This window comes from Bubalus kerabau, chromosome X (genome assembly GCF_029407905.1).
Source record: "Bubalus kerabau isolate K-KA32 ecotype Philippines breed swamp buffalo chromosome X, PCC_UOA_SB_1v2, whole genome shotgun sequence".
Classification (NCBI taxonomy): Eukaryota; Metazoa; Chordata; class Mammalia; order Artiodactyla; family Bovidae; genus Bubalus; species Bubalus kerabau.
In genome coordinates this window covers 45,213,606-45,234,177 of record NC_073647.1, presented here as the reverse complement: position 1 = coordinate 45,234,177, position 20,572 = coordinate 45,213,606, and the positions used below count along the sequence as shown (strand labels likewise).

Sequence of the window (20,572 nt, the reverse complement as noted above, 5' to 3'; positions counted from 1 at the left end):
CTGAGACATGAGTCTGCCATCTTGGTCAGCCAGCTCTCTGAATAAAGTCATATTCCTTGCTTCAGCACCTCATCTTCAATTGTTTGGCCTGTGCTGCAGCAAGCAGAGTGAGCTTGGACTTGGTAACAGTATAGGTACATTCTAGTAGATCCCTTGGAGTAGGGAATGTCTACCCAGTCCACTATTCTTGCCTGGAGAATTCCATGGATAGAGGAGCCTGCCAGGCTACAGTCCATGGGGTTGCAAAGAGCTGGACATGACTGAGCAACTAACACTTTCACTTTAGTGGGGAAAACAAACTGTTAATGCAAGTTCATGTGCCCAATGCAAAGTGAGACCAAACAAACTGAAACATTGGAGTTTGGAGCAGAGAAAGGTTTATTGCAATCCGTGTGGTGCTGAGTTCAAGTTCACTCTGCTTGCCACACATCAGGCCAATAAGTCAGGAGATGATTTAAGGAATAATGACTTTATTTGAAAAGTCAGCAGACCCAGAAGATGGAAAACTAATGTCTCAAAACAACCATCTTATTGGGGTCTGGATGCCATTTTTTAAAAATAGAACACAGAGCAGGAAGAGGTGAAGAAGTAAAGTAAGATGACCATTAATCTTACAAATATCTCCTGAAATCGAAGCCTCAGGGAGTTGTTGTTTAGTTGCTAAGTTGTGTCTGACTCTTTGTGACCCCATGAACTGCAGCATGCCAAGTTTCCCTGTCCTTCACTATCTCCCAGAGTTTGCTCAAACTCATGTCCATTGAGTTGGTGATGCCATCCAACCATCTCATCTTCTGTCACCTCCTTCTCCTCCTGCCCTCAGTCTTCCCCAACATCAGGGTCTTTTCCAATGAGTCAGTTCTTCACATCAGGTGGCCAAAGTATTGGAGCTTCACCTTCAGCATCAATCCTTCAGGTGAATATTCAGGGTTGATTTCCTTTAGGACTGACTGGTTTCATCTCCTTGCTGTCCAAGAGACTTTCAAGACTCTTCTCCAGCATCACAGTTAGAAAGCATCAATTCTTTGGTGCTCAGCCTTCTTTATGGCCCAACTCTCACATCCGTACATGACTACTGGAAAAATCTGTAGTCTGGTTTTTCTGGAACTACTGGAAAAACTATTGACTCTGTGTACCTTTGTTAGCAAAGTGATGTCTCTGGTTTTTAATATACTGTCTAGGTTTGTCATAAGTTTTTTTTTCCAAGAAGCAAGCATCTTTTAATTTCATGGCTGTAGTCACTGTCTGCAGTAATTTTGGAATGCCAAAAAATAAAATCTGCTACTGTTTCCACTTTTTCCCCATCTATTTGCAATGAAGTGATGGGACCAGATGTTATGATCTTGGTTTTTTGAATGTTGAGTTTTAAGTCAGCTTTTTCACTCTCCTCTTTCACTTTCATCAAGAGGCTCTTTAGGGCCTCTTGGCTTTCTGCTATTAGAGTGGTATCACCTACGTATCTGAGGTTATTGATATTTCTCCCAGCAGTCTTAATTCCAGCTTGTGCTTCATCCAGCCCAGCATTTTGCATGATGTACTCTGTGTATAAATTAAGTAAGCAGGGTGACAATATACAGCCTTGATGTACTCCTTTCCCAGTTTTGAACCAGTCTGTTGTCCCATGTCTCGTTCTAATTGTTGCTTCTTGACCTGCATATAGGTGTCTCAGGAGTCAGATAAGGTGATCTGATGTTCTCATCTCTTTAAGAATTTTCCACAGTTTGTTGTGATCCACACAGTCAAAGGCTTTAGTGTAGTTAATGAAGCAAAAGTAGATGTTTTCCTGGAATTCCCTTGCTTTCTATATGATGCAAGGGATGTTGGCAATTTGATTTCTGATTCTTCTGCCTTTTCTAAATTCAGCTTGTCCATATGGAAGTTACTGGTTCATGTACTGTTGAAGCCTTGAGGAGGGGATTTGCACATTTCTGTTTTCTTGCCATCATCCACAGGTGGACAGAATCAGTATGTGTCTCTGAACATAGGCCCTTTGGTTTAACATTCAGGCAAAGCAGCAAGGTTCCTTGAGGTAGGCCATTATGTATAGACAGTATCCTTTTAGTGAACAAAAGCAACTGGATGCAAAGTTTAAAATAAAGGAAACAGATCCAACTTGTAGTCAGATTTTGTTCTTCCCTGTAATACTTGCAAGGAGACAGGTTGCTCAAGCCCTCAAAACCCTGGAACTCCCCAAAGGTTTTTGACAAAACATTTTTAAAATCCAGATGAGGGAGGGAGGTGGTGTCACAAGGGTAACTTCATCAATCCTTCGCTCCAGGAGGCCAGGGGCTGTGTCCTTATGGTCATCAAGTAGTTAACTTCTTCGATTTGGTGGGAGGTTTCTCCCATCTGTGAAACAGCTCAGGAAGTTTGCATCAAATACTGTTATCTAGGTACTTCAGAAAGGAGCTAAAGCAGAGGATTTGGGGGAGGGCCTGTCCCTTGGGAAGAACCCATAGGGTCCTGTTTGGTTACATTATCAAGAAGAAAGTGGTATTTTTTGACCATTTAAGAGAGGCTTATTGTCATATTCAGACCTGCATACCATCCTTTATTCTTTGATTGTATGATTGGGTCAGTTTTGCTCATGTACTTGGGATGTTTCAATGACATTTTTGAAAAGTAAATTGTGCATAATACCTGGACATTCCCCAGCAACACACAGAAATGTTAATAATAAAGCTCTTCTCTTCTTGCTTTAGATGCAAATAACTTGCATCTGAGTCTAATGGCAGGAATCATGGAAGGCATTTGGGTCACATTGTTAATTCTATAGGACTTAATGTAATGAAATCAACCAAGCATTGATAGCTTTGTTTCACACAACCCTTTTTTGTAATGGCTTTTGCTGTAGGGGATTCCACCTATAGTTTCTTATTCTTCTTTTTTTTTTTCCAAATTACAAATTTTATTTATTTATTTATTTATTTATTTTTTGGAGGCTAATTCCTTTACAATATTGTATTGGTTTTGCCATAACTGACTCACAGAACCTCACTTAGTGTGTCTCACTCAAATCAACAGAAGTAAGAGCACAGAAGAGATATAGTGGCTCATTTTGAACTCTGAGAAAGATTACAATGAGGTGGGAAGCAAGTAACATTACGAGTATTCTGTTAATCACAAATTATGCTGTGTATTCCATGTGGTGATATCAAACCCTACCCTCCAAGAGTTCGCATCTTAGCAGGAAAGATAGGACACATAATTTACTATACTATAGGGCATAATCAAAGTTTCAAAAAAGCCAACAATGAAGTGCTCTAAGCTAAAAATGATAGGTTTCCATACAACCTGGATGTGGTGACCCAACAACGAAAGAACAAATAACCAAGGAGGGTCTTGGAATGCAGGAATGGAAAAACCATACCCTTATCTTCCTTCCCTCATCCATGTTGTAACTATTAGTGGAACAGTATAACCTGTCTCCCCTCCTGCCCCATAGGGAGGAGGTATTTACCTTACTCTTCCCCACCCAGTATACGTGCCTCATTCAATAAGCAAATGACCCATAAGACCCCTATCCAAACTCCTTGTACCCTGGGTATAAAAGTGGACTAAGGACCCCCATTCAACACTGGTTCTCTCTTGAGCTGGCCCGCTGTTCTAACAGCATTTTCCACTCTAATAAGCTTTATTTCTCTCTCATTCTGTCTCATGTCTGGAAATTCTTTTAAAACCCGTGCCAGGACCATGACACTGGAGGCATGGGCCCAGATGTGGAAAAGCATCATAGGGAAACTAGCATTTGAGCTGGAGAGAGGGAGGGAAGAATGTACTCCCAAGAGGTCTTCTCACATTTATTTCATTTTTGCCAGATGCAAAAGGAAATTAGGACCTTGAAATAACAAAAATTACCTTTATTCTCAAAGGCAAGAAGCTGAACCCCAGGCAGACTGAGTCTGTTTAAAAGATCATTTTAACACAGATCAGAAGGGTCCCTCTAGTTCCAAAGAACCCAACTATTTTAGATGCTACTGTTTTTAAACACAAATTAGCGTGTCCAATGCCCAGTGAGGCCAAACAAGGGGAAACATTGGGGTTTAAAGCAGAGAAAGGTTTATTGCAGAGCCATGCAAGGTTTTGAGGTGGATCATGCATAAAAATCACAAATTCCCCAATGGAGATAGGGGACACAGAAAGGATGTGTACCTAGGAGGACTCCACAGGGTCCTGTTTGGTTTTACTACCCCTAGAAAAATGAAGACTGTCTGTTGTAGTGAAGAACTTTAGAGTAGGAATTAGGCGCTCTAAGTGTGAGTCCTAACTCTGGCCCAGATCAGCAGTTTAACCATCAACAAGGCATTTCTGTTCTCTGGACCTCAGTTTATTCTTGTGGGAAAAGGGACTGAAAATACCTGCTCTACTTATCTTGCTGAAATATTTATTAAACCAAGAAATATTTATTGACTACATGCTATGTGCTGATCACTATACTATGGATGGGATTACAATAATATATAGAGACCCTTCTCGCAAGTTTCTCATAGTTCTGTTTAGAAGATAGACACATAAACAGACTGATAATCCTGTGTGGTATTAAAAAATGATTAAAGAATTTAGATGATACGAACAATTTCACTTCATGAGGTGAACAGTCTCCTTTTGAAGAACCTCAGAATGGAGAGGAAGACAGGAAGCTTTTATAAAATAAAGAATAAACGAAGAAGAGAAAAATAGGAAATATTAGAAAATATCTGATTAGGTAGAGCCATATAATCTACCTTGCTTAGGGTATGAGATGGCCCAGAGTTGGCTTGGCCATTGAAAATAGTTGACTGGATATACTGTGTTTCTCTGTCAAGTAGAGAATTTATAGGAACACTAAGGTCATCTAAGTTTTTGTTTTCTGATGTAGCACTCAGGCAGCAGTGGCTCCATCTTGAGCCTAGAAAGTTATTTCAACAACATTAAGCACTAAGCTGTTTGTACAAACTGCTCTGGGATTTCTGTGAACTGCCTATAGGGCACATACAAAGTATCACAGAAAAGGTAATATTTGAGCATGAACTTGAAGGAAATTTGTTTCACATATGAAGAGGAAAGGGTGTTTCTGGCAGGACAAAAAAAGAACCCAACAATTTGTACAAAGACTCAAAAGCATTAAAGCTTTGTTTGGCAAAATTGTAAGTATTTACAGATGGCTGAAGAGTGGGAAAAACTTATGAACATCAGAAAATGAGGATAGAACAACGCATGTGAGGTAATTGTTAAAACCTATATGTGTTCCATATAATGGCTAAATGCAGTGGTAAAGAGGTATAAATTTATATACAATATTATATAGGTTTCAGGTGTACAAATAATTCACAATTTTTAAAGGTTATACTTTAAAGAGTTATACTATAAGAATAATTATTATAAAATATTGGCTGTATTCCATGTATTGTACAATATATTCTTGTAGTTTATTTATTTGAAGATAGTACTTTGTACCTCTTAATCCCTTACTCCTGTCTTTACCTTTCTCCTTTCATCTACCCACCAATAATCACTAGTTTGTTCTCTGTATCTTACACTATCCAGCCCATTCCCCATAGTTTCCTCTTTGAACTCATCATCTGTTAATCTTCCCCCTTGGCCTCTCCACTACAGCCACAGTGGCCTAGTTGCTATTTTTTTTTAATATATTGGGCACCTTTCTACCTCTGGGCCTTTGCATTTGCCACTTCCTCTACTTTGAATATTCTTTCTCCAGCTGTTCATAAGGCTCACTCACACAACCTTCAGGATCATTGCCTAAATGTCACCTACTCAGTGAGATATTCCCTGAATACCCTATTGAAAATTGGAATCCCTTGTCAATACTTTCTACTCACATCTTATTTTTCTTCCTGAAGCATATTGCCTTTTATTACATTATATAGTTTACTTATTTTACTTGTTTGTTTGGTGTTTTCCCTCTACTCAAATGTAAGCTCTAAGAGGGAAACAACCTTGGTGGGTTTGCTGATATACTTATATTGCTTAGAATAATACCTGGCATATAATAGGTGATCAAAAATTATTTGTTGAGTATAACAAGTAGCAAACTTTTAGTCAGCTCCATCCCAGACTTGGGTGACTTGAGAAATGTTCTTCCCTTCTGCTTAATCATATGTAAAATATATGAGGCCTTCCTTGGTGGCTCAGATGATAAAGAATCTGCCTACAATGCAGGAGACCTGGGTTTGATCCCTGGGTCAGGAAGATCCCCTGGAGAAGGGAATGGCTACCCACTCCAGTATCTTGCCTGGAGAATTCCATGGACAGAAGAACCTGGTGGGCTACAGTCCATGGGGTTGCAAAGAGTTGAACACTACTGAGCAATTAACACTTTCACACTTTCACTTTCAAAATATATGAGGGAATAAAATTGGATGCTTTCTGTAAGGGTCTTTCAGATATGAAATTCTAGGAAAGAGGCTAGATGACCACTCAAGAGGATAGGCTGAGATATTGTGCTATTAAGGAATCATATTAAGATGCTATTTTCCTAGAAGCCTAGGAATACCTGAACCCTACCTTACTCTATCTATATCTTCTCTCTGCAAGCTCCCTGTAGAAGTACATGCTTTTAGGAAAGCAAAAATCATTCATTAGTTAATTGATTCAGTGGATATGTATTGAACACCTACAGTGTGCTAGGTAGTGTGCTATGCTGCTGGCACACATCAAAGAGAATCCAAGACAAAAATCCATAGCTTTACAATAAGGAGGAAAAAATGATGAGAAGAAATAAATTATACGGCATGTTATAAGTTAGGTACTATGGGAAACTGTGGGAGTTGGTGATGGACAGGGAGGCCTGGTGTGCTGTAGTCCATGGCGTCGCAGAATCAGACACAACTGAGCAACTGAACTGAACTATGGGAAAAGAAAAGGCATGGTAAAGTTTACTAAGTGTAGTGTGGATAGTAAACTGAGTGGAGGTCAGGGTAGGCTTCATTCAGAAGATAATAATTAAGCAATGACTTGAAAGAGGCACGAGAGCATAACAAGTGCACAGGCTATGACACAAGAGAGACATGCATGTTGGAAGACTAGCAAGGAAGCCAGGGTGACTGGAACAGAGACAGCAAGGGAAGGCACAGTAGGAGATAAGCCATAGAGGAACAGAAGATAAGATCATGTAAGAGCCTGTAAGCCATGGCAAGGAGTTCAGCTTTTACTCTGCATAGAATGAGGAAATACTTGATGGCTATTGTGTAGAAAATATAGTATACAGAGAAAGGGTAAAAGTAGAGATACAAGTTAGGAGGCCATGGAAGTAATAAAACTTTAACTTATTACTGTGGTGGAGTAAAAACCAACTGTTGAGAAACAAAGATTAGGGTGACAAGGGAGCCAGGGTGCTACAAAACAGTAGAATGAGGACAATACCTGAAGAGGGTGTGGGTATGTATATGCATGTGTGAAGGGCTTAAACACATCTTCCCATCTGTATTCACATCTGTATCTTTCATCCCCAAAGAAAATGATTTCCTATATTGCCTTTTACTTCCTATTTTCTTTCTGCATAGGAATCAAAACAGATCAAAACTTGGTTGGGACTCAGTTCCTGTAATCTGATTGTCACATTTTGAGGGGTCTTGGACCGTTTTTGAAAAGCCACCTGAAGACTAATTGTTGTTCACTCGCTAAGTTGTGTCAAATTCTTTGCAACCCTGTGGGCTGCAGCACGCCAGGCTTCCCTGCCCTTCATTGTCTCCTGGAGTTTGCTCAAACTCATGTCCATTGAGTCAGTGATGCCATCCAACCATCTCATCCTCTGTCACCCCCTTCTCCTCCTGCCCTCAATCTTTCTCAGCATCAGGGTCTTTTCTAATGAGTCAGCTCTTCACATCAGGTGGCCAAAGTATTGGAGCTTCAGCTTCAGCATCAGTCCTTCCAATGAATATTCAGGGTTGATTTCCTTTAGGATTGACTGGTTTGATCTTTTTGCTGTCCAAGGGACTCTCAAGAGTCTTCCCCAGGACCAGTTTGAAAACATCAATTATTTGACGCTCAGCCTTCTTTGTGGTCCAACTCTCACATCTATACATGACTATTGAAAAAGCCATAGTTTTGACTATACAGACTTTTGTTAGCAAAGTAATGTCTCTGCTTTCTAATACATTGTCTCGTATATCTCATTCATCTTGTGTAACTTAAATTTAGTACCCTTTCACTAATACCTCCCAGCTCACGGAAACCACCATTATATTCTCTGCTTCTGCGAATTTGACTATTTTAGATTCTACATATGAGTAAAATCTTACAGTATTTGTCTTTGTCCACCTTATTTCACTTAGCATGATGTCCTACAAGTTCATCAGTGTTGTTGCAAATGGTAGGATTTCTTCTTTCTAAGGCTGGATAATATTCCATTGTGTGTAGGTACGTTTTCTTATCCACTTATCTGTTAATGGACATTTAGTTTGCTTCCATGTCTTGGCTATTGTGAATAATTTTGCAATAAAACATGGGAGTACAGATATCTCTTTGATATCTTGATTTCAATTCCTTTGGACAGAGAACCAGAAGTGGGATTGCTGGATCACATGGTAGTTCTATTTTTAATTTTTGAAGAGCCTCTCTACTGTTTTACATAGGGGCTGTACCAATTTACATTCCCACCAACAGTGTAGGAGGATTCTCTTTTTTCCACATCCTCACCAACACTTGTTATCTCTTATCTTTTTTGATGACAGCTGTTCTAACAAATGTGAGGTGATACCGCATGTGGTTTTAATCTGCATATCCCTGATGAGTAGAGATGTTGAGCATCTTTTCAAGTCCCTGTTAACCATTTTGTATGTCTTCTTTGGACTAATATCTATTCGGGCGAATTAAAAATACTGTGTTAAATTCTTAAAATTTACTAAGTGGGCAGATCTTATGTTAAGTGTTTTGTCACAAAATAATAATTTAATTTAATAACATAATAATAGTGCTTCCCTCGTGGCTCAGCTTGTAAAGAATCTGCCTTCAGTGTGGGAGACCTGGGTTGGGAAGATCCCCTGGAGAAGGGAAAGGCTATCCACTCCAGTATTCTGCCCTGGAAAATTCCATGGACTGTATAGTTCATGGGGTCGCAAAGAGTCAGACATGACTGAGTGACTTTCACTTTCAACATAATAATAAAAGAGGGTAGAAGCAAAGTTTTGAAGAGGATGGATATTTTGTGGCATAGATTGTGGTGATGAGTATATTAGCCTGAGTTTAGTCTGGGTGCTTTCTGCTGCATAAAAAGGTTGAAGGGGTCTTAAAAGTGGTAACAAGGAGGAGAGAAGGCATTAGGGTGCATTTAAGTACCAGTGAAAAGACCACAGCATAATCTGGCTTTTGAAGTACCCTACTCCCACCAACACCTGCTTTATCATTACTTATCTGTGCTTAGGTAAAATGGGTATAAAGTGGATGGGAATGAAAATAGGAAAGCTATTATAATTCAGTTCTTCTCCTAAACAGAAATCAGTACCTTTTGCATCTTGGCTTTGATAATCTATTTGTTGTGGTTATATTTGCCATGTCCTCAGGACAACAGGATAGACATAAAGTAATTTCCCCTTGGCATTACTCATAATAGGCAGTATCTTGGAAATACTAATAATAAGTGGATAAAAGGAACAGTTTTCTTTATTAAGCCCTCATGAAATCTTTTATGTATCCAACAGGAGCAGGCTTCTCAATGAAAGATATTTCTCTTGTATCAGGTTCTCTGAGTCCTGAAACTCCCTACTTATGCCTTAAGAATAAAGAGTAGATTGGTGGAATATTGCAGGCTGACTTGAGAATTGAGCTTTTGTCCAAGACACATGGGAAATTTTATAAATATCCAAGGGATTAGTTAGAGCTGCAAGGATACTTGCCATCTAGTTTAACCTCTTACTATTTAGATAAGGAAATGGAAAATAAGAGGTGGGTAAATATTTGCTAAAGGGCACACACTTGGTTTCTGCCTTCCAGCCTAGAGTTCTTGCTAATAAACACCTGAGCATGTTTGCTTTCGTCAGCCTGTTTTGAGCAGTATCCACTATTGCTACTGTGATCATTTATGAGGTGGTACACATTTATCAAGTTTAACAGTTAACCAGGATAAGAGATTATTGCCAGTTGGCCACCTAAAACTCTTAAGAGGATGGCAGGGATTGAATCCAGTATAACCAGGGGGTATACAGGTTAGCTAGAAAAAGCTCATCAGAGTTAGCTGTCAAATAATTATGAATTTTTGCGATTCCCATTTCTACATAGCAGGTTACTTCCTAGGACAAAGAAAGTTGAGGCTCAAAATATATGAAGGAAAAAGACAGGAAATTTTAGAACTGATTATTTAGACAGAGTAATGCCAGAGAATGAGTATGTGGGTATGGCAAGTCTTACCCAATCTAGATTTCGATTGAGGAATCTGTGAACAGTCTCTCCTACATGTTGTCCCTATTAAGAGCACATGAGTTCTTCATACTTGACCTCTAAGGTGTTTGATGTCCTCCATAAACTTTGTAATTTTTTTTTTCTTGCCAGCTGCTGTGTGTGTACATGAATGTGCAAATGTGTGTATGTGTTCTGCAAGAATCACCTTCAGCAGAGCCATCTTTTGTTCTTATTATCAGGTTAAAGGTATCCTTTCTACACATCCCTCCTCTCCAGTGCAGTCTCTAAATTTTTTAATTCACACGATAGCCTGCTGAGGAGAATTATTTCAGAATAAACTGCTGGGCTTCCAAGATGGTGCAGTGGTAAAGAATCTGCCTGCCAATGTGGGAGACGCAAGAGATGTGAATTCGATCCCTGGGTGGGGAGATCCCTGGAGAAGGAAATGGCAACCCATTCCACTATTCTTGCCTGGAAAATTCCATGGACAGAGGAACCTGGTAGGCTACAGTCCATGGAGTTTTAAAGAGTCAGACACAACTGAGTGACAGCACACACTCACACAGGCAATTAAACTGCGATCAGGACTGAATGACTCAGAACCTGGTGTTTCCATGCTTCTTTGGTGGGCAGGTAGCTAAGGGAGCTCAGCTAGGGCAGATAAATGATATTTGTTTTCCTAAAGGTGGTAAAGTGGATTCATATCTGATCTAAAAATCTGGATACTGCTTTGAGAGGCTCTCTAGTCCAGTTACTCCATCCCTTGTGTTCATAAAATCTTAGATCTCAGTGAACCTAAACAAACAAATTTTTGTTTTTTTTAGCAGCACTCCACTGCTGGTGAATGGAAACCGAGCTCCATGTTTAATACCATTCATTTTAGCTTAATTTCATGTTCTGTTCTTCCTTTCAGGTTAACAATTCATGCCGAGTGTCCCATGCATTTGGAAGATTTTCCTATGGATGTGCATGCCTGCCCACTGAAGTTTGGAAGCTGTATGTATTTTCTTACTTTCTGTTTTCTGATCTCCCCCCTACCCCCCGCCAAAAAAAAATGACATAGTTCCTATTCTGTCCCTTAGTAATTTCAAAAGCTGAGAGCTTTAATTTGGGCTAGTATGTAAGTGGGGAAGGGGAGTGGGATGGAGTAGTACTAACTGATCAGGAGATTTAACCTTTAATAGAGTTTTCATTTTAGGAAGCAAACATTATTTCACCATTTTAGACTAATTTCTTTGTCATTAGCTTGTAACATTAACATCTGTTTCCTAAATTATCCATAAGACAAGCCAAGACAGAGCTGATATAAAGCACAATAATAGCTTCCTAAAGACAAGATCCTTCTAACAGAAGGTGTTTATATTTTTTAAATGCCTATTCTATGTGCATCTTCATATAGTTCTATCTAATTCTCTATAGCAAATGATAAACAGTAAGAGATGGGAAATTTTCTCCTTTTAAGAGAGTATTGCCCTTGCCAATAGCTGTAAATCTGGCAGAGAAATAAGTACATACATAGCCCATTTTCAGATAATTAGAAAAATCAAAATTGAGTAGAATTTGAGTGAGTTTCTGACTAAGAATTTCAGAGTAAGTTTAACTTGGGTGTCATCAGAGCAACAGTGGCAGACTTTATTTTTTGGGCTCCAAAATCACTGCAGATGGTGACTGCAGCCATGAAATTAAAAGACGCTTACTCCTTGGAAGGAAAGTTATAACCAACCCAGACAGCATATTAAAAAGCAGAGACATTACTTTGCCAACAAAGGTCCATCTAGTCAAGGCTATGGTTTTTCCATTGGTCATGTGTGGATGTGAGAGTTGGACTATAAGGAAAGCTGAGTGCTGAAGAATTGATGCTTTTGAACTATGGTGTTGGAGAAGACTCTTGAGAGTCCCTTGGACTGCAAGGAGATCCAACCAGTCCATCCTAAAGGAGATTAGTCCTGAGTATTCATTGGAGGGACTGATGTTCAAGCTGAAACTCCAATACTTTGGCCACCTGATGCGAAGAACTGACTCATTTGAAAAGACCTTGATGCTGGGCAAGATTGAAGGCAGGAAGAGAAGGGGACGATAGAGGATGAGATGGTTGGATGGCATCACTGACTCAATGAACATGAGTTTGGGTAAACTCCAGGAGTTGATGATGGACAGGGAGGCCTGGTGTGCTGCAGTCCATGGGGTCGCAAAGAGTCAGACATGATTGAGTGACTGAACTGAACTACACTTGGAGCAATATATCATGGTCTGTGTTTATCATCTCTAAATTATATTTATCTCTGTATTTTAATGTAGAAAGTGCATTTGAAAAGACCCAAATAATTACGTGTGACACATTTTTTTCAATCATTGTCAAAATTTACAAATTATCTCCTGTAGGCCAGGCTCTATTATAGGAGCTTGGAATGCATCCATGAATAAAACAAAGACCCTGCCCTTGTGGAGCTTATATAGAGGAGAGAGTGATGGCAAAAGAGAAAATAAACACTAGATTAAAAATTAAAGTATAAAGTATGTTGTAAAATGAGACACACCATAAGAAGACATAAAAGTACTGCAGAATAAGGTGGAGTCAATCATGTCTAGGTGGAAGATAGGCATTGCCATTGAAATTTAAAATAAAGTAATCATTGTAGTCTTCTTTGAAAAGTGACATTTGGGCAGAAAGTTTGAGGAGGCAAAAGATTTAACAAGACAGATATTTTTGGAAATAATACTGTAGTTATAGGGAACAGCCAGGGACAAGACCCTGAGTCAGAAATGTATCTGACTTGTTAAAGAACATCAAAGTGCCAGATGTGAGATCAAAGAGGGGGTCAGGTCATCTGCAGTCTTGATGGACAGTAAAGCACTTTGAATTTTATTCTGAGGGAAAGTGGAGTTATTGGAATATTTAGATATATTATCTGATTTTTGTTTTTTCAAGAATCATTATGGATACTCTGTTAAAAATAAGTATGAGAAAGATAGAAGCAGGGAGTCCAGTTAATAGGTTATTGTAATATTTCAGTTGAGAGATGATGATGGCTCAGATCAGAGTGATAGTGGCATAAGTGATAAGATTCTGATTCTGGACACATTGTGAAGGACAATCCCAAAGCATCCTCCAATGAATTAGATATAGACTATCACAAGAAGAGAACTCAAGGATGACTTATAGATTTCTGTCCTAATGGATTTACTATCAAGTTAGGTAAGTATTACTTCCATTCTATGTAGGATAGAGTTGTTCGTGAGTGAACAAGCTCCCCTCATGAACAATTAGGAAACCTAGAACTGTTGAGCAATAAGGATTGAAAAGACTAAAGTTCTGGAGATAGGGTACAACCTCCTTTATTCTTGGTGTGTGTGTTGCTCAGTTGTGTCTGACTCTTTACAACCCTATAGACTGTAGCTTGCCAGGCTCCTCCTTCCATGGGATTCTCCAGGCAAGAATCCTGGAGTGTGTTACCATTCCCTTCTCCAGGGGATCTTCCCACCCCAGGGATTGAACCCAGGTCACCTGCATTGCAGGCAGATTCTTTACCATCTGAGCCACCAGGGAAGCCCCTTCATTCTTGGTGGTACTTTCCAATTGTGGCCATGGATTGCAGCTTGGAATTCAAGTTTTGCCCTGACCATAGGGCTGCTGCTGGATGATATATATAAAAAAGTAATAGAAAATGAACTTATGGTTGCCGGGGTTGCCAGGAAGAAGGGACAGTTAGGGGGGTTGGGATAGACATTTACACACTACATTTAAAATAGATAATCAACAAGAACTTACTGTATAGCACAGGGAACTCTGCTCAGTGTTACTTAGCAGCCTGGATGGGAGGGGAGTTTGTAGGAGAATGGATACATGTATATGTATGGCTCAGCCCCTTTGCTGTTTACCTGAAACTATCACAACATTGTTAATTGGCTATGCATGCTAATTCACTTCCGTCGTGTCCAACTCTTTGTGACCCTGTGGACTATAGCCAGCGAGGTTCCTCTGTCCATGAGATTTCCCGGGCAAGAAGACTAAAAATGACTCACCATTAGCAGTATCAGTTCAGTTCAGTTCAGTTCAGTCGCTCAGTCATGTCCAACTCTTTGCAACCCTATGAATTGCAGCACGCCAGGCCTCCCTGTCCATTACCAACTCCCGGAGTTCACTCAGACTCACGTCCATCAAGTCAGTGATGCCATCCAGCCATCTCATCCTCTGTTGTCCCCTTCTCCTCCTGCCCCCAATCCCTCCCAGCATCAGAGTCTTTTCCAATGAGTCAACTCTTAGCATGAGGTGGCCAAAGTACTGGAGTTTCAGCTTTAGCATCATTCCTTCCAAAGAAATCCCAGGGCTGATCTCCTTTGGAATGGACTGGTTGGATCTCCTTGCAGTCCAAGGGACTCTGAAGAGTCTTCTCCAACACCACAGTTCAAAAGCATCAATTCTTCAGCACTCAGCTTTCTTCACAGTCCAACTCTCACATCCATATATGACCACTGGAAAAACGATAGCCTTGACTAGGTGGACCTTTGTTGGCAAAGTAATGTCTCTGCTTTTGATAGGTTGGTCATAACTTTTCTTCCAAGGAGTAATGGCTATAAACATACACTTATGATAAGCAAAATCAAGTGATCAGATCAACATATATTCCTGTCCTGATACTTCGAATTTCAACACTTTTGATTCAGTGTGCTAGCATTTCCTGTTCTTGCTTTGACTTGACATTAGTAGATTTCTTTATTCCAGTAATGATTCTATGTCTATTGTTAAGCTTTAATTTTTATAGGAGAATTATGTTTCCATTTTGCTTATTTCTCAACTATTTTTCTCATTATTTGATTTTCAATAAAATATATACATTTCCGAATAAATGCCAGGAAGGAAATTACACATAGAAACAATAGTCAGGATAGTGGTTACACTTGATGGGGTTTATGCTTGATAAGGGACACAACTAGTGCTTCTGGGTGCTGAATATATGGAATGTAAGTCTAGTTTCAGGAAAGATATCTAGTATGTATTAGTCTCTCAGTTATGCCCAACTCTTTGGGACCCCATGGAATGTAGCCCACCAGGCTCCTCTGTCCATGGTTTCTCTGGGCATGAATATTGGAGTGGGTAGCCAATCCCTCCTCCAGGGGATCTTCCATACTCAGGGATTGTTCGTGGGTCTCCTGCATTGTAGGCAGATTCTTTACCATCTGAGCCAGCAGACTGTATATTTAATTGAAGTTTCATCCATTTAGATGGTATTTAAAGCCATAAGGCTGGAGGAGTTGACTGCATGTAGATAAGAGTGTCAAAGACTGTTTCCTGAATCACTATAACATTTAGAGGCTAAAGAGAAGAGAATAACTCAGTAAATGTGAAGGATAGGACAGGTGTAGTAAGAGGGAACTTAAGGGAACCTACTGTCCTAGAAGCAAATTAAGTATATTAAGAAGGAGAGAGTGGTTTAAATTCTTAAGTGGGCAGTTAATATTGACTTTGAAAACTAATAAGGAAGCAATTCTGGAATGGTAAAGTGAGAACTTCTGAAAATCCACTCTTCAATAAAAGCAACAAGAACATTTTCAAAAGTTGTCAAAATAAACTTCCTCCAAATTCTAAGCAAAGGCTCACAACAGTCTGAGGAGTGTTGTTAGTCAAGAGAAATGGCTGATTCTCAATAAGGCGAGAGAACCATGTTCTGATCCTCTTCACCCCCATTCTGAAGAAGCCTTGAAGATTTCATAATGATAAAAAGGATCAATTCATCAGGAAGATATAACAATTATAAAGATGATTGAACCTAGAAACCCAAAATGCACAGAGCAAAACTGACAAGAATAGAAAAGGGAAATAGAATATTCAATAATAAAAAAAACTAAATATTTTAATATTCCACTTCCATAGAGCAACTAGACAGAACATCAACATAGAAATAGAAGACTTGAACATGATACAAACCAATTAGATTTAATTAGCATTTATATTGGAGAAGGCAATGACACCCCACTCCGGTACTGTTGCACGGAAAATCTCATGGATGGAGGAGCCTGGTAGGCTGCAGTCCATGGTGTCGCTAAGAGTCAGACACGAATGAGCGACTTCACTTTCACTTTCCACTTTCATGCACTGGATAAGGAAATGGCAACCCACTCCAGTGTTCTTGCCTGGAGAATCCCATGGACGGAGAAACCTGGTAGGCTGCCGTCCATGGGGTCACACAGAGTCAGACACGACTGAAGCGACTTAGCAGCAGCAGCAGCAGCAGCATTTATATTGCACTCTACCAAATAATATCAGAACACCCATTATTCTGAAGTGCACATGGAATATTTTCTGTGGTAAACTGTATGTTAGGCCTTAAAACAAGATGCAGTCAGTTTAAAAGTACTGGAACCATATGAAGTATGTTATCTAACCTCACTTGAATGAAATTAAAAATCAACTATGGAAGGGAATTTGGGAAATTCACAAATACGCTGAAATTAAACAGCATATTCCTAAACAAAAAAAATGTGTCAAAGAAAAAATCATAAGGGGAATTAGAAAATATTTTGAAATTAATGAAAATTATGTACAATGTAAATACAGCTTAAAGCAGTGTTTAGAGGAAAATTTATAACTGTAAAGACTGTATCAAAAAGAAGAAAGATCTAAAATCAATAACCTGAACTTCCACCTTAAGAAACTAGAAAGAGAAGAGCAAACTAAATTCAAAACAAGCAGATAGAAGAAAATAATAAACATTAGAGTGAAATTAAATGAAACAGAAAATAGAAAAACATTAAACAGAATCAAATAATGTAAAAGTGGTTTTTTGAAAAAATCAAAAAACTGATAAACCTTTAGCTAGACTGATGAAAGAGAGAATACAAAACACAGATGCACAAAACAAGAGAATAATCAAATCATGAAATAAGGACATCACTACTGATCTTACAGAAATAAACAGGATTATAAAATAACACAAGCTGCAAATTACATGTCAACAAATGAGAGAGCCTAGATGAAATGGAAAAATTACTACTAATACACAAACTACTAGAAGTGACTTAGAAAAAAGTAGACATTTTTACTGGACCTATAACAAAAGACTTAATTAGTAATTTTATAACTTCCCACAAGCAAAAACCCAGACCCAGATGGTTTCACCATTGAATTTATCAAACATTTAAAGAAGAATGAATATTAAGTCTTCCCAAAGTCTTGTATAATACAGATGAGGAAGAACATTCAGTCAGGTCAGTATTACCATGATACCAAAACCAAAGATCACAAGAAAAGAAAACTACAGCCAAATATTCTTTATGAATTCTTTATGACTATAGACATAAAAGTCTTCAACAAAATAAATAAAATAAAAAACAAATAAAAAAGCCTATAAATTAATTACCCACTATCTTCAAGTGAGATCTATTCCAGGGATATAAAGTAGCCTTTATATCCAAAAATCAATCAATGTAATACACCATATCAATAAAGTAAAGGACAAAAAGCCACATGATCATTTCAATAGCTGCATAAACACATATACCTCATGCCAGAAGTCCGAATTTGTCCTGATTTGCCAGTAACTCTCTGACAGAGGAGCCTGGTGGGCTACAATCCACAGGGTTGCAAAGAGTCAGCCACAACTGAAGCAACTTGGCACACATGCATACTTGCCTATAACTTACCCTGTAACTTTGGATATTTTAAAATCTTGACAGTTTTAAGTATTTGAATTAGTTATAAACCTATGGAGTGTTTATTTCCACTTGGTTTCATAGTATGCCAACCTTAGGCTGTAGTTGTTATGTTCATCAGAACTCTTGTATTCTTACTGAATATGCCCAAACCAAGCTGGTTATTTTTTCTCTGAAACCTTCTGTGTTTTGTGTCTTGGTTTAGAGCTTGTGATCAGGTTGTTGTTAACCTCTTCAACCTCATCTCATATCTCTTTCCCCTATCCATTGGCTTTCTTCCAGTTCCTAGAACACTGTAACACTGCAGAATATTTCCCACTCGGAAGAGTTTACACTTTCTGTTTTTTGTTTGTTTGGCACATGAAATATTCTCCATCAAACTCTGGCTTTTGCTCATCTTCCATTTTTCTGCTAAAAAGCCACCCCCTCAAAGGGATCTGCTCTGATCACTGTATCTAATTAAACTCCTCCCCACCTCATAAACTCTGTTTTATTTTTTATAGCACTTATCACTGTACGATATTATCTTCTTTATTTACTTACATATTTTCTTTCTGTACTAGACTTATAAGTTCAATGAAAGGTTGGGGCCTCAAATGTCTTATGACTTCTGTACATTAACCATCTATTATAATGTCTCAGTATATGAGTGACTGAATCAAACAAGCAAGCAAGCAAGCAGTTTCTGACAGTATGAGTTCAAAGGGAATTCTTGCTCATTTGTGCTATTGTGGCAGGACTGATTTTTACTTCTCATATTCCTGGAGCCTGGCACATACCAAGGCTCAAGTAACAGAAGGAGGCATTTGGCAAAGCAACCAAAGGCAAGCAGATGCTTGTGGTATCATAGCCAATACAATATATGTTAAGGGGGCCATTCTAGGAGTGCTGTAGTTCTTATTGTCTGATAAGTCTCCTTTCTGCAGCATCCATTCCCCACACCTCTCTAAGTCTGCTCCTCCATGGGGGGAAAAAAAGATCGAAATTGAGGAGAAGGACTCAACTGGGAGGGAAATTGAGGGTTTAAAGAGACCCATGGGACAGGCAGGGAGAAGAGAAGAAAGAGAAGGCCTGAAGGGAAAGACTTCTATTCCCCGATGGGCGAATGAATTCCGTCATGAGTCAAGTACTTGCAAAAGCTACAAACTCATGGTTATCTAGAATCCTTCCTCAGACTTCCTCCTTTCCTTTCTTGAAAGTGTAAGTCACTCAGTCATGTCTGACTCTTTGTGACCCCATGGACTATACAGTCCATGGAATTCTCCAGGCCAGAATACTGGAGTGGTTAGCCTTTCCTTTCTCCAGGGCATCTTCCCAACCCAGGGATCAAACCCAGGTCTCCCGCATTATAGTCTGATTCTTTACCAGCTGAGCCACAAGGGAAGCCCAAGAATACTGGAGTGGGTAGCCTATCCCTTCTCCAGGGGATCTTCCCAACCCAGGAATCCAATTGGGGTCTCCTGCATTGCAGGCGGATTCTTTACCAACTGAGCTATCAGGGAAGCCAAGCCATAGTTATATCCTGCCACTGAGATCTCCTCCCCGTTCCACTCAATTCATCCCACTAATACTATATATTTTGTCCTAAATGCCATTCACACAAAACATTGTGATGACCTTTGTAACTACTGTTTTGGCATTAGTTTCATTCTTTTCAACCAGTCATCCATACTGCTGGTTGAACAATCTTTCTAGAGCATACGTCTGGCCATGTCATCTCTATTTCAGTCATGCCCACAGACCTTATAGCCTATGGACTAAAACCCTTATTTCATTTTTTAAAAACTTAAAGTATAGTTAATTTAAAATATTATATTACTTTCAGATGTATACCATAGCGATTCAATATTTTAATAAATTATATTCTATTTAAAGTTATTATATTCATTTTGATATTTGGCAAATCTAATACAGTTATGTAAAGTTTAAAAATAAAATAAAATTAAAAAAAAAAAAAGAAAAAAAAAAAAATAAAGTTATTATAAATTATTGGCTGTACTCCTTGTGCTGCACAGTATTTTCTTGTAATTTATGTATAGTGGTTTGTGCCTCTTAATCCCCTACCCCTATCTTGCCATCGCCTAGTTCCTCTCCCCACTGATAAGCACTAGTTTGTTCCCTGCATCTGGGAGTCTGTTTCTGTTTTCTTATATTCATTAGTTTCTTGGAATTTTTAGATTCTGTATATAAGTGATTACAAATAGTATGTGTCTTTCTTTGTCTGACTTATTTCGCTGAACATAAAAGCCTCAAAGTCTATCCATGTTGTTGCAAATATCAAAATTTCTTTCTTTTTATGGCTAATATCCCATTTTAGGCTTCCCTGGTGGCTCAGTGGTAAAGAATCTGCCTGCCAATGCAGGAGATGTGGGTTTGGTCCCTGGGTCAGGAAGATCCCCTGGAGAAGGAAATGGCAACCCACTCCAATATTCTTGCCTTGAAAATCCCATGGACAGAGGGAGCCTGGCGGGCTACCGTCCATGTTGGTCACAAAGAGTTGGACATGACTTAGTGACTAAACAACAGTATCCATTTTACACACACACACACACACACTCTATATCATATACATTCATCTGTTGAACATTTA

General features: G+C 39.0%; 1 protein-coding gene across 2 annotated transcripts in view; it reads left to right on the top strand.

The window, feature by feature from the left end:
• GABRA3 (gamma-aminobutyric acid type A receptor subunit alpha3) overlaps nucleotides 1–20,572 on the top strand; it is a 236,506-nt gene that overhangs the window by 169,872 nt on the left and 46,062 nt on the right. For both annotated transcript variants that reach the window (XM_055563543.1, XM_055563544.1), the window contains exon 6: nucleotides 11,246–11,328. In XM_055563543.1, coding sequence (XP_055419518.1) covers nucleotides 11,246–11,328 — 83 coding nt within the window. The remainder of the gene's footprint in view (nucleotides 1–11,245; nucleotides 11,329–20,572) is intronic.